At 37.7% G+C, this 12888-nt stretch overlaps 1 protein-coding gene across 2 annotated transcripts in view; it reads left to right on the top strand.

The window, feature by feature from the left end:
- Nucleotides 1–11: 11 nt before the first annotated feature.
- Nucleotides 12–12888, top strand: part of ptpn20 (protein tyrosine phosphatase non-receptor type 20) — a 32538-nt gene continuing 19661 nt past the window's right edge. Inside the window, exons 1-20 of one of the 2 annotated variants that reach the window (XM_016668390.1) lie at nt 12–268; nt 2936–3083; nt 3260–3423; nt 6069–6134; nt 6229–6408; nt 6531–6603; nt 6977–7057; nt 7215–7290; nt 8316–8469; nt 8678–8749; nt 8958–9132; nt 9322–9457; nt 9773–9911; nt 10027–10179; nt 10270–10455; nt 11175–11337; nt 11487–11742; nt 11844–11920; nt 12375–12452; nt 12587–12694. In XM_016668390.1, coding sequence (XP_016523876.1) covers nt 2960–3083; nt 3260–3423; nt 6069–6134; nt 6229–6408; nt 6531–6603; nt 6977–7057; nt 7215–7290; nt 8316–8469; nt 8678–8749; nt 8958–9132; nt 9322–9457; nt 9773–9911; nt 10027–10179; nt 10270–10455; nt 11175–11337; nt 11487–11742; nt 11844–11920; nt 12375–12452; nt 12587–12694 — 2461 coding nt within the window. In that variant the 5' untranslated portion in view covers nt 12–268; nt 2936–2959. The remainder of the gene's footprint in view (nt 269–2935; nt 3084–3259; nt 3424–6068; nt 6135–6228; nt 6409–6530; nt 6604–6976; nt 7058–7214; nt 7291–8315; nt 8470–8677; nt 8750–8957; nt 9133–9321; nt 9458–9772; nt 9912–10026; nt 10180–10269; nt 10456–11174; nt 11338–11486; nt 11743–11843; nt 11921–12374; nt 12453–12586; nt 12695–12888) is intronic. The other variant, XM_007546056.2, reaches the window with a different exon arrangement.

The raw sequence follows: 12888 nt of genomic DNA, 5'->3' as shown, positions 1-12888 counted from the left end.
AGAGCGAGAGAGAGAAAGGGAGAGGGGGGGGGGAGAAAAAGTTTGATTTCTTCGGCAGAAGATCTGCTTGGGGTGTAGAGAGCAAACGATTCAGGCTCCATGTATAGTTAATGTCATTGATGAATCACCTGCCAGGAGCGAGCAGCCTTTACTGGGAGGACATCACAGCGGCATTGCGATGATCGCAGAGATTGCTTTGGATCTGTGGTGGGAGCACTGAAGACAAATAATCTACACAGGATCAGAAACTGGTTACATATGCTGCCAGGTAATTTTTGTTGTTGTTGTTGTTGTTTTTTGTTTTATTCTGTGTCTCCTTCGTTTCAGTGTGTTTTCTGGCAATTTGCACCGCTCTGGTCTATTTACAGTTTTATAATGGTGATCTGTTGGTTAATGGAGATTTTAGACAAAACGAGACACCCAGTGTTGACACTGCATAGTAAAGCCTTTATGTTAGTGCTTATCAGAGCAAAAGATAAACAGTCTAGATGCTCATGTGATTCATCCCATAAGTAACTTGTAACATGGAGTTTCAGGACAAGGAGGCATGTTGGCCTAATTTACTCTAAGCACACTTTAGCTCTTCTATGTACCTCGTTGTATTATGCTGGTCTGTGTTAGCGTGCGTTTCCTATTTCATTTATCAGACATTCATCGAGTGTTTTTGCAATAGACAGGTTTGGAACTACAGAGGTCTAGAGAAATGACTGAGCTAGTTGTGGTAAACAGTTTATAAAAGAAGCATTGTTGCAGTTGCCACAAAAATGTTTCCCAGACACCTGAAGATGACTTCAGATATGTCTGATTATATGATCTAGCTCTTGAGAAATAGAGATACATGAACAGAAAATGAATCGCAGATTTTGAGATTAAACAAAGATGAAAATAAATTTTAATATGATTTGTTTCAGTTCAGTTTAGTGTAATTCAGCTCTGTTCAATTCAGTTTGATGCATTTCAATCCTATTCAGTTTGTTTATATATATAAAATAAGTAGTATCTTCAGGTTGTTTACAAGAGAAACCAGCCTAATTCATATTCAGGTGTACAGATATGGAAATGCAGCAATCAACAGGCCGCTAAACACAATCAGCCTGTTTTTCTTTCATCAACTCTGACCTTTTATCTGAGTGTGTGTAAGTGCGTAAAATTGAATAACTTCAATTGTTAGCAGTCTATAAATCAGCAAACCAGCAAAATGGGATTTGATTAAGTTCTTTTGAGCTAAATAAAATTTCTTCTGACCCCTTGATCTCAAACTATGCATCTAATACAAGCAGGGTTTTTATTTATCTTTTGTGTCACACTGTTTTCTTTAAAATTAATTAATCAAAATCTCAAACTCCCAGATGTTATAGAAAGACAGAACTTGGTATTGGCCTTATAATTGCATCTCTACTTCTCTAATTTAGAATTACATGATAAAATTAGTTGGATGTAATATAATCCCTGACCAATTCTAATACAAAATTCTAGTTAGATACTAATAGTTAGATAATCTAGTTAAATACTAATTCTAGTTCTAAATGTTCTCATTTTTTCCTTGTTATAATAATGCTTTCAAATTCAATGATAGGGCTACTTGATATTAGAAACTTTTTGAATGTTGTAATGGAAATTTGAGTTGCAGTTAAGCTCGAGTCTCCCTGCTCTTCCTTATTTTCCATCACCAAAGTATGAGGTGAGGAGATTGAGAGTGTGGAAAGTGGATGCAGCTGCCCAAAAATATTACTGGGACACAAAGTGTGAATGCAAGACCCTTGAAATTTAAATTGTTATTAAAGATGGCATCCAAACAATCCTTTGCTGTTGCAGTTTTGCACATACTGATGATAAGAAGGCAACTTTGATTTGATATATATTGTGCAGCTCTACCGGTTGGTACAAAGTCAAGTGCAGAACAAGTTTTCAGAACTTGCTTTGAAGATCAGCTAGTAAATCTAGTACACATCTTGGTGCTTGTTGCATTCCTTAAAAGTTATATGCTCAAAATAACATTTTGAAGAAGCACATCTACTGAGGTTTTCACTAATGACTGTGTGAACCTCCTGTTTTCTTCTTTGACTACTCTTAACAGTCAGAGCTACAATGACATGGTTTAGAGCCAAACTATGGCTGTAAAACAGTGGTACGACACTGGCTGCCCTAAGTGCTTCTTATAGGAGATTTTGGTAAACGTGATCACAATAACAATGCACTCGGCAGCACTAAAAAGTAGGATTTCAATTCAGTACATTGTGACTCTTGGCATTACAATGTAATTAGTGATAAGTGTGTTTGTTTTATTCTGCCACACATTTAATCTTGTAAGCCAAGGACAAGTTCATTTTAAAGAGAGGGATTAATTGAGGCCTAAAGTAATCGAGTTACTTTGTTACATTAAAAGCAGACCAGCAATTGTATTATCGCAATGAAAGATGTAGATAAACAGTGAAAATAACAACAACAAAAAAAAAACAGATATGATGTCAAACATGACAGCTGAATGCTGCTTGAAAAGAACTACCTCAGTAATTGATTAGTGTAATTTAATTAAAGTGCTGAGATCCATGGAAAATCCAGCATATATGTTTAGCAACAGCTAAACATATATGCTTGTTTGTTATTTTTATCTTGTTTCTAAGGATTCTCTCTTTACAATGTCAGAACAGTAATCCTAGCTTCTGCTGTAGTGCATCTTAATAAAAACTAATGATCTGTGGGGTTTTTACAACATGCATGTTTACTGAGTCACTTAGCTTCAAATGACGTATCTGCTGAAAACCTGATAATCATTCCAGTGCTTTTCCAATCTGGGGAGTTTCTTTATTTTTTATTTATTTTTTTGTATTTAGCTCCATTAAACGTTACAAAACATCGATCTGATTTACCAGTATATATTTTAAGAATGACATCTCAGCTTTTTGTGTTTTATTTGTGCTCTTTGTGTTTCCAGGTGTGTGTGTGGAATGTGGCCAGAATGAGCAGCACATTTGTTACATTAGCTGAGGTGCTGGAGGCTCGGGGGGGACCTCTGCTGGAGGAGGAGATCTGGTCCCTGCTGCTGGGTGCTGCAGAGTGTTTAATGGATGTCTCTTATAAGGGTAAAGCGTTTCAGATAGCCTCTCCTCATTACTGGCTCACATAACGCCCTTCTTTGCTGTGACCACACCTCGTTGTCGTTCCGGTGTTGTTTTGAAATGAGTTTGACCCACAGTCACTTAGTTGTGGAATGACATCTTTGTGCATGCTATTTTCCTGGACTTCTCGTCTTTTTCAGGTCACAACAACATGTGCAGCATCATCAGCCCCACCTCCTTGCTGTTGTCAGCCACTGGCACCTTAGCTTTTAAGAACTGTGGCCTATCAGATGAGGTATCTGCATTTGCTGCTCCCGAGATGCTGCAGGACCGTGCCGGCTCAACCAAACCTGCCACTGATAGGGTCAGTGCTTGGGTCCTAATCCCTGTCTTACCACCTCGTTTAAAAGATTAAAAGACCTTCGTGGTAGAAGCAGCAGCTATGTAGCAGTTGCTGGTTTCTGTTGTTGTTGTTGCTGGTTTTTTTATTTTTATTTTTTTATATCAGGACCTTTTCACCTTACAACTGACAGAACTGATTACCAAGTCAGGGCTCTCATAAGCAGATGTGAATGCAAAATCTCAGGACACGAGAAACTGAAGGTCAACTAAGGAGTAAATACGCCGCCTAGTGGCTGATATAGGCAACATATATTTTTTTTAATTGTGGATTTGGATGTATAGTAAATTATTTAATAAAATTAGAAATAAATTTATTTTAAAACAAATTAAATACATTATAGCATTTTTAATTCACACAAAAAATCAGAAGAACTTACAAAATGCCTTCAAAGATACAGCTGATACATGCAGTAATCATACACTGCGTTAAAGAGGAACATATATTTTCTTTTTTCCAGTAAAATCAGAATTTTTTTTGCCTTTGGGTCAGTTTTGGTGACCAAAGTCATTTTGTTTCCTAAATGAAAGAATAATTTGCTAGATAATATTTTAGGAAATACTTTTAACTTTTTTTACATTCAGTAGTTTACATACAAGCATACCAGGCATGGTTTTTGCAGTAGTTTGTTACTAAACTGGTGTGAGTTAGTCAAGATTTTTGGCCACTTTGCTCAAGTTCTGCCTAGAATCTTTTTATTGCACTGACATCAGGGCTTTGCTTGGTGATGGTTTCTCCAAAACATTGACTTTGTTGCCCTTAATTCACTTTGTAACCACTTTAGCTGTATGCTTTTGGCATTGTCCATTTGGAAGACCCATTTGCATCCAATCTTTAATTTCACTCCTGATGCCTTCATGTTGCTTAAATATTTCTTCATAATGTCATTTCAGTCCCTTCTGCAGCAAAACAGCCCGACAACAAAATGCTGCCACTCCCATGCCTCATGATTTGCATGGTGTTTTCAGGCTTGCAAATGTCCCCCTTAGACTTTATGTTGTTTTCGAGTAATGGGTTCTTCCTGTCTGACTGAGTTTTCAGTCCATGCAGGGCTTTCTTACCAACTTATGTCAGCATCTTCACAAGGTCTGTTCTTTTCTTTGAGGTAGAAGCACAAATTTCATACATAAACATTTTCATTTTGGGGATACAGAACTTGTCTATGTCCTTTGCAATACGATGGCTGGACATTGCTAGGCTATTTGCAGTTGTGTGGTTAAACAAACCAGCCGATAACAACATAGCAAATCATTATACAGCTGTTTAAAAGTCCCTGGTTATCATCTGGGTGGATAAGAGTTTCCTTTGGCGAAATCTATCATCCTGTTGATTCCGTGGGCATCTGAGGAACATGAGTGTTTTTTAAAATAGTTTTAAAATAGAATGAGTCTTACTGAAAGCTAGAAAGCTAACAAGGAAAGGCTAGCACATATTTGCTGCAAGGCAATTATTTTGCATTATGAAAACATACAATAAACAAGTAAGAAACATTACATTGCAGTGGTAAAATAAAGGGGCAAAAAGCTGGAAAGCAAACTACAGTTGATGATATTCCAGTTATTATTAATGAAAGTCACCAGGAGCACAAGACCTGAAAGGTCTGGAAGGTTGACACAATGACAACAGGTCTTAAAATTATTTTGGTGTTAAGCCGTTCAGTGATTTATAAGCTAATAAAAGTGTGTGAAAGTCTATTCCCTGAGATAGATGAGTGAAAACAGGAGAAAAAGTGGACAATGGCCCTAAAAACCACAAACAGCATTTAGCCTTCAGTACCAGAACGGCCACAAAAACAAAAAAAAAAACAACATTATTTATTAACATGACAATCGGAAACTCCTCTTGGTAACAAGCTAAGATCAGCTCAAAGGATTCTTAAAGGGGAGATTAATTACAAACAGATCTCAAAAGTTTGATTGGTTCTCTCTGACCCGATTGGACAAGTTTTCTTCTTGAGTTGTGATATTCAGTCTGACCCTCTGATCTCAGCTTCTTGAAAAGATGTACTTCCAGAGAAGAAATCATTGCAAGTCATGTTTCATAACCAGTGATAAATTAAATCTATTTAATTAATTTTTTAATGGTATTTAGATGTCCAAAACATTTTTCAGTTGTAAACATGTCAACTGTATATCATGATAATGCTTAACAGCCATCTCATATCTGAAGAGAGTTGTTTTAAAGTTCAGCTTTTCAAACATGTAAACAGTATAAAATCAATATTTAAAGTTGTGATCTGAATTTCTGAATTAGGAAATTGACCTTAATTAAACCTTTTTTCATCTCTTTTTTTCTGAGAAATCTTAACAGATTTATCTGCCATTCAGATAAACAACTTGACTTAGACAACCTAGTGTTGCCAAATGCTTCCTGTATTTTGCATATCCAAAGCCATATAAGGAATAAATAATTGTTTTGAACACACTGGTGGTTCTAAGTGGAAATTTTGAAAGTCCACTTAGAAAAACAGTTAAAAGTGTATTAAATGTCAAATCCAAGGAAAGATAGCTACATATTCTTTATAAAAGTTAGCATATGTGTTTTAGAGCCAGCTATCTCTGTCTTAAACATGCTGTGTTGTTCCTCAACAAGTATACTTTGCTACACAGATGTTGGTATATTCGCTGGGAATGACTCTCTACTGGTCGGTTGATTTTCAGCTACCTCAAAATCAGGTAGAAATCCCTGAAACAAAACTTTTCCTTTTTTTTCCTGGTTTCACAGTCAACTGGTTTAGCCATTTGTGATGATATTTTAAAACCTTTCCAGCCAGTTCAGTTGAGTGACCATCTCAACAGCATCCTCCTCAGCATGTGTGAGGACCTGGCCCACCGCAGGGTAAACCTCACTTCAATTCTGGAGGCCTGCGAATCCCAGCACAAAGCCTCCAACCTGCTGCCGCCCACCAAAGTTGTTCGACAGCTCGTGGAGGAGGTTTTTCACGAATCAGTGAGTCGTTGATAACTTAGGACTGCATGTTCTTCCTTTCTGGCTTTGCACCGTCTCTACAACCAGTGTTATACATTATGTGTCAAAAATGAAAAGGCATGGCGGCTTTCCTTTATTTTTAGATGGATGGTTCTCTGCCAGACAGCAACATTCCTCTGAGCGGCAGGAGCCAGATGATCAGGGAGAGACTTCACAGTGAGTACGCCTTTTTAGCTTCTGATAAATAATCTTCTCTTGTATGCAGTTAAAACGATACAAGTTATTTAGTTGTGCCTTGAACTGCATAAAACTTTAACTCACGCATGTGTATTATCCTAGAAATTACCTTTCAGTTACATTTTGACTCAAGATAGAACAGAGGTCAACAGGATTAAGATCTTAACCTCAAGCAAGCCTGGGATTAGACTCCAGTTGGAGCCAGTAATCAGATACAGAACATGCAGGATGCTCCAGAATAAACCTTCATAATCCTTCAGTTGCATTCATACACATAAGTGTCTTAGAGGAGCTCGGAGGCTGACAAAAATCAAACGTTGCTGTCATCTTTCATCTCCTACCTGCCTGACAGGGAAGAGAGGGCCATTATCAGACTTCAGTGAAGGAAGCGCTGAAGGGCGGAGGTACTCAACGGACTCTGACTCAAAGTCAGGTAAACACATGACACAAACGATGCTTCAGAGCTGTTTTTTGTTGTTTCTAAGTTATTGTCTTATACTTGCTTATCTCAGAATTTCACAGTTGTTGTTTTCTTTACATGACATAAAGTAAAATGTATAGAAGGAATTTGTTTAATTTTTCCGGTTTAGGGAGTTTACCTCAAAGACCTTGGAGGCAAAGACCAAGAAGCTCACCCACGCTGTTGTACCAGTCTTCTTTAGACAGGCATGTATTGTGCGCATCAGCGCATCTTCACTGGGAGACAGAGGGTTTCTACTATTTTCATTATCTCTGTGTAAGCGGTGCATACTTACTGCTTGTGTCAGAAGTTTAGATACACTCATCGTGGTCATGAATGTCATATTTGTTTGAGACTTTATAGGTTTTACTCTACTCTTTTTATTTTCTTGCATAAAATAACACAACCATCCACTTGTATTTTTTTTTTAAATACAAGCTTTTCATTCACAAGTTGGAAGTTATTTTCAAACTTTTCAAATGTTAACGGCATCCCAAACAATATTTGGTTAAATGTTTATTTGCAAAAGCCGCACAGCTTCTGGCATAATTCTGGTAAGACTTATGACGAATTCCTGAATAGTAAGAAATGTTCATCAAAGTGAAGGTTGGAACATTTTTAAGGTTTATGTGAGTCAGATTTACTCATAAGCTATAACCAAATGACTTGTTACGCTACCACCACCATGTATGTCTATAAAAAAAAATAAAAAAATGATGAAATGAACTAACAGATTATGACATTTCCAAAGTCCCCATCTCATATTGAAAATTTTTGGAGAATGCTCAAAGAAAACAAACAACTTTAAAGGAGGTGTAGCAGTACAACAACAGCCGAATTATGTCAGAAGCATACGGTCAAGAGACAATTAGGAATATTTAATTAATTATTAGTGCAAATGTATAAACTTTTGTATCTTTTTTTTTTTTACTTTTTAGAAAATCATTTGAAGTTATAAGTATATTGATGGGAAAATTGACCTCCCCAAAGAGCAATGAAAATTAAAATGTTCCTTCAAAAGTTTGAAGTTAATTTAGTATTGACAAAAAGAATGAGTGAAAGTCATTTTCCAAACAGAAATGCAAGTACATTTTCCCCCTCCTCATTTTGTCTCTCATGGTCTGCGCTGACTTTGGAGGGACGTGACTCTCACTGCTGTTGTTTGACTTTTCAGCTCATCCACACAACGATTACTCATTCTGTCCTTCCTACCCTGCCTCTGTCCCGTCAGGCTCCCTCGGAGGGTACGCCGCAGGGACAGCAACTGCAGCTGGATTGGTAGGAGCCCCCACCACAATTTCTCTCCAAAGGCATCAGGCAGATCTCACAGTCCTTCCATTACCTTCAGCGAATCTTCACTCAGCCTGAGCCAGAGAAAAGCTAAGGTAAGAACAGAAGCTTTTTTTTGTTGTTGTGATAGACAGACTTTAAATGCTTTGCAGGAGCAAAAGACGCAAGAGAATATGACCCTTTTTTGAGATCAAACTTGTTAACAGTGGGGAAAATTGAATTTAGCAACAGAGAGTTAAGAAAAACAGCATAAAATAGGTTTAATATTCTGTAAGGTTTTTAATTATGTGCTGTATATTTCAGGCATTGGGTCCAGAGTTTGTAAGAATGCCAGATGAGCAGCAAATTCTTCTTGAGCTTCCAGGATCTATCGTGGTAAATGATTGATTTCAAGTCCTCCTGTTTCTCTATCTGCCCCCTTATCGGTGTATTTGTATGTTCTTCTGCACTTTTTAAGTTGCTGTTCTCGCACGTTGACCTGTCTACATGCTTAGTTGCACGTTTGTTACAACCTTCTCAGTGTGTCTGTTGTTGTTGTTGTTTTTTCTATGTGCATGCATTTCTCTGTGTTTGCACACCACAGTCCAAAAAGGGCCATTCAAGTTCCTCTCAGCGAGAAGTGACTGTAGTGCTGCCTAATGGACAGTGCGTGGTTGTTCGCTGTGACATTAAATCCAGGGCAAGAGATGTGTTTGACATGGTGGTGGCTCACGCAAACTTGGTGGAGCACTTTTACTTTGGTCTTTCCTTCCTAGATGGTAAGAGGACATGTCAAATTGGACCTAATCTGTCTGTATGCACGTGACCAAATCAGAAATTATGTTTAAAATGTCATAAATATGATTCTAATTTAACATTTGTGTCATAGGAATTACCACAGCAGTTGCAGAGAGACAAAGAAAGGGTTTGATACTTTTTGTTGTCGTTGTCGTTGTTCTGTTTTGCAGACGATGAATATTTCTTTTTGGATCACGAGACAAAAATCTCCAAAGTTGCACCTGACAGCTGGAAAAAAGGGCAAATATCTTCCTTCTTGGTGTTTCTTCGAGTCAAATTTTTTGTCGATGATATTGCCTTCGTTCTGTAAGTGCAGCTTTTTCAAGTCGATGCCGTTTTTCCGCATTATTTGCTTTTGAGTAGTGTAGCTAAATGTCAGTGAAAAAAAAATCAGCTGAAAAATTGAGAAGGAACACTTTCACACTGTAAAATGTGCCGTTTTTTGACATCATTTAATAGGACATTCATTGAAAGTTTAAACTCAGCTCTCTAAACTCAGTTTCTTATCCTTTATTTCATGCTGTATTTATTCATCAATATATATCTGAGATGTGACATCAATAATTGTTACTCAGCGACAGTAAATAGTACCTGAATAACAATTGCTCCTTCACTGTCTAGGCACAGACTGACTCGGCACCAGTATTACTTACAGCTGCGTAAAGATATCCTGGAGGACAGGCTTTACTGTAATGAGGAGACAGGCTTGTTCCTGGCTGCTCTCGCTCTGCAGGCTGAGTTTGGTGATTATATGGCGGAGGTACAGAGGAAACACAGAAAAACAATGAAATATTGCACCTTTAAACACCTACGTTATGAGTCAGAGTGTGACCAATAGTGTGTTGTTGTTTTTTTGTGTGTGTGCGTCTGTCTAGTTGTATGGCAAAGACTATTATCAACCTGAGCATTATGTATCCAAGAGAATGCTGGAGAAACTCGCTGTACCCATCATCAGAGAGGAGTTGCCGAGACTACATGCAAGTCATGCCCATTTGCTGCCAGAGGAGGCAGAAACAGAGTACCTGAAGGTAAATGCACCCTTCCCTTACCTTTCTCTTATGACATGCTAATTTGAGAGGTGATTGTGTGAACTTTCTTTCACAATAATCCCCCCTCAGATTGTCCAACAGTTGCCGGAGTATGGAGTTATGTTCCATCGCGTAGGAAGAGAGAAAAGACCATTGATAGGAGAATTAGTTCTGGGAGTGTGCGCCAAAGGAATCATCGTCTATGAGACAAAGAACCACCTGCGAACTGTCACCAGGCGCTTTCTGTGGAGGGAGACAGACTCTATATCCACTGGGGTAAAATAATAAGTGACATTCCACTTAAATTTTGTTTCAAGCTTTTTCTAGAAAATGTTGCAAAGGAAGTTTTTTTTTTTTTTTTTTTGCAACAAAATTATGCCTTCTTCAACATATTTGTGGTGAACTGAAAATGGGACTTTGTAGTACATTTCATGCTCAGACAAATCTGCATTTGTGGCAATATAGGGTGATTTTAATCACTGACAATGTGTCACCAGTTGTGTTTTGCTGTAATACAAACCGCTACGAGAGATCTTCCCTGCAGACATCCATCACTAGCTACAATAACTCTTTGAAGAATTTGAATTAATATGAGTTTCAACAAAATTAAGTTTCCCTTTGGGATCAATAAAGTGTTATTGCATTTGAATTTGAATGTAGAGTGACTGTGAACAGCAGCTTTCCTTCAACCATATTTTTATTCTTCCTATTCCTCCATAAAAGACCAGATTTGTGGCTAATATTTATCCCACCAATTTCTTCAGGGGAGTCAAGTACATTTGCATGCCACATTTTTCATGTTTTTAATTTGCATTTATGAATTACACTTTGTGTTTGTTCATAAAGTGTCTGTTGGTGTACCAAGTAATGCTTGAGATGAGAATTTTTGCAATACTTCATAATTTTGTTACATTTTAATCTTCACTTATAGTGTTACAAACAAAATGTAGATTTACAGTTCGTAGACATGACCCTGACCTGTGTTTGTGTTTCAGCGTCGTAAGCTGATCATAGAGTGCGGTGGACCCAGCGGTAAAAAGCACATCTTTGTAACAGAAACCTCTAAAATTGCACAGTACCTCCTGAACCTCTGCTCAGCACAGCACAAATTTCACAGCGAGATGACGTCTCGACAGCTCAACCACACAATGATACCTGGTGGGACGGCTTTAGTTATTTCACCAAATATATTACCGTACTTTCCACTGTTAATACACACACACTAAAAAAAGAAAAAAAGAAGAAGAACTGAACAGGAATGTCACAACAAAGACAAAAATAAAAACAATTCCTCTCTTGTTCTCCAGATGAAAACATATCTGCCTACCGGGCCCGTAACATGAGCCTGAAGCGGATATCTTGCTCAGAGGGCATGCTGAACCATGTAGGTTTGACATCTGGCCAGGCCGACTCCCTCTCCAAGTCCTGCGACGATCTCACTGCCAAGCTGGAAGCTCGACTGCGCCAGCAGAGAGAAATGAGGAGAGAGATGGGCAGAGATCTGAACAAGGAATTGCCTGGAACGGGAGACCTCAGGGATGGGAAAGAGCGACAGTCTTGGAGGTAATCTCTGATGATGATGATGTTGATGGTGATAACTAGAACTGTCTCTTTGGTCACTGGCGTTGTTGTGATATAAATAGATATACACACATATGTTGTAGCTCTCCAGGGGTTCCCAGACGGCTGTCCAGTGTCTCACTACAAAAGCTGGACTCTGATGCCTCTTCTTCTCTAAGAGGTGACAATAATGAACCTTTTTTTTCCCCACACATACAGTTGCACAGATTTAACAACCAAAGTACAAACAACAGTCAAGTCAAGCTTTGTACTTTGTAATGAAGTTTGTTTGTTTAGGTTTAGATTACAGTTAGAAATTAACACAGCAATCATATATTTTTTTCTTGTTTTGGTGATAATTGGCTCTGTCCTTATTATTGATCTTAATTAACTATGGAAATGTTGTAGAGTTCCAACACAGACATCGGGAAGACAAATCTCACAAATTCTGTTAAAACACATCTACTTCTCATGTAGGAGACTCAGCCTGAACTGGTCATCTCCATTAGGATAAACACTTTTTTCATTTTTATTTTATTAAAGGATCCTCTCAATCCTTTTTTTTTCTTTTAAGAACAAACAATCCAATTTATAGTAAGTGCATTTATAAGTAAATACATTTTTTTTTCTACTAGTTGATACTCCAACACGCGCACCACCTGAGAGAGAAATAGTTTGTGTGATACTGAAGAAAGATCCCAAACTGGGTTTTGGTGAGTATTTCTTAAACTCACTTGAATATTAAAAAAATAATAAAAATAAAAAATTAAAAGATTACAGTGGTTGTGATTTTTGCAGTTTATTCTTTAGCAGGTAATATTTGCCTTCTTGCCATGTTTTTTTTCAGGCTTTGTGATAGTAGGAGAGGACAACACAGGAAAACTTGACCTGGGGATATTCATTGCTTCCATTGTGCCTGATGGCCCTGCAGACAAAGATGGACGAATCAAACCTGGTAAGGTGGAATGAGAAACATTTGATTTACTTTTGAAATAAACAAACCCTGTAAAAATTTTTCCTCCTGATCCTGATTTCTCAGTTTTTATTCTTCTGTCACACTTAACTGTTATAGATCCTTTCGCTGATTTTAATGTGAGACAATGATAAGCTGAGTACATGTGAAAAGTCAGAGAAAGAAAGGCCCACTGA

This window comes from Poecilia formosa, unplaced genomic scaffold (assembly GCF_000485575.1).
Source record: "Poecilia formosa unplaced genomic scaffold, Poecilia_formosa-5.1.2 Scaffold15, whole genome shotgun sequence".
NCBI lineage: Eukaryota > Metazoa > Chordata > Actinopteri > Cyprinodontiformes > Poeciliidae > Poecilia > Poecilia formosa.
Note: the sequence above shows the minus strand (reverse complement) of the source record. Positions and strands in the feature narration are given on the sequence as shown.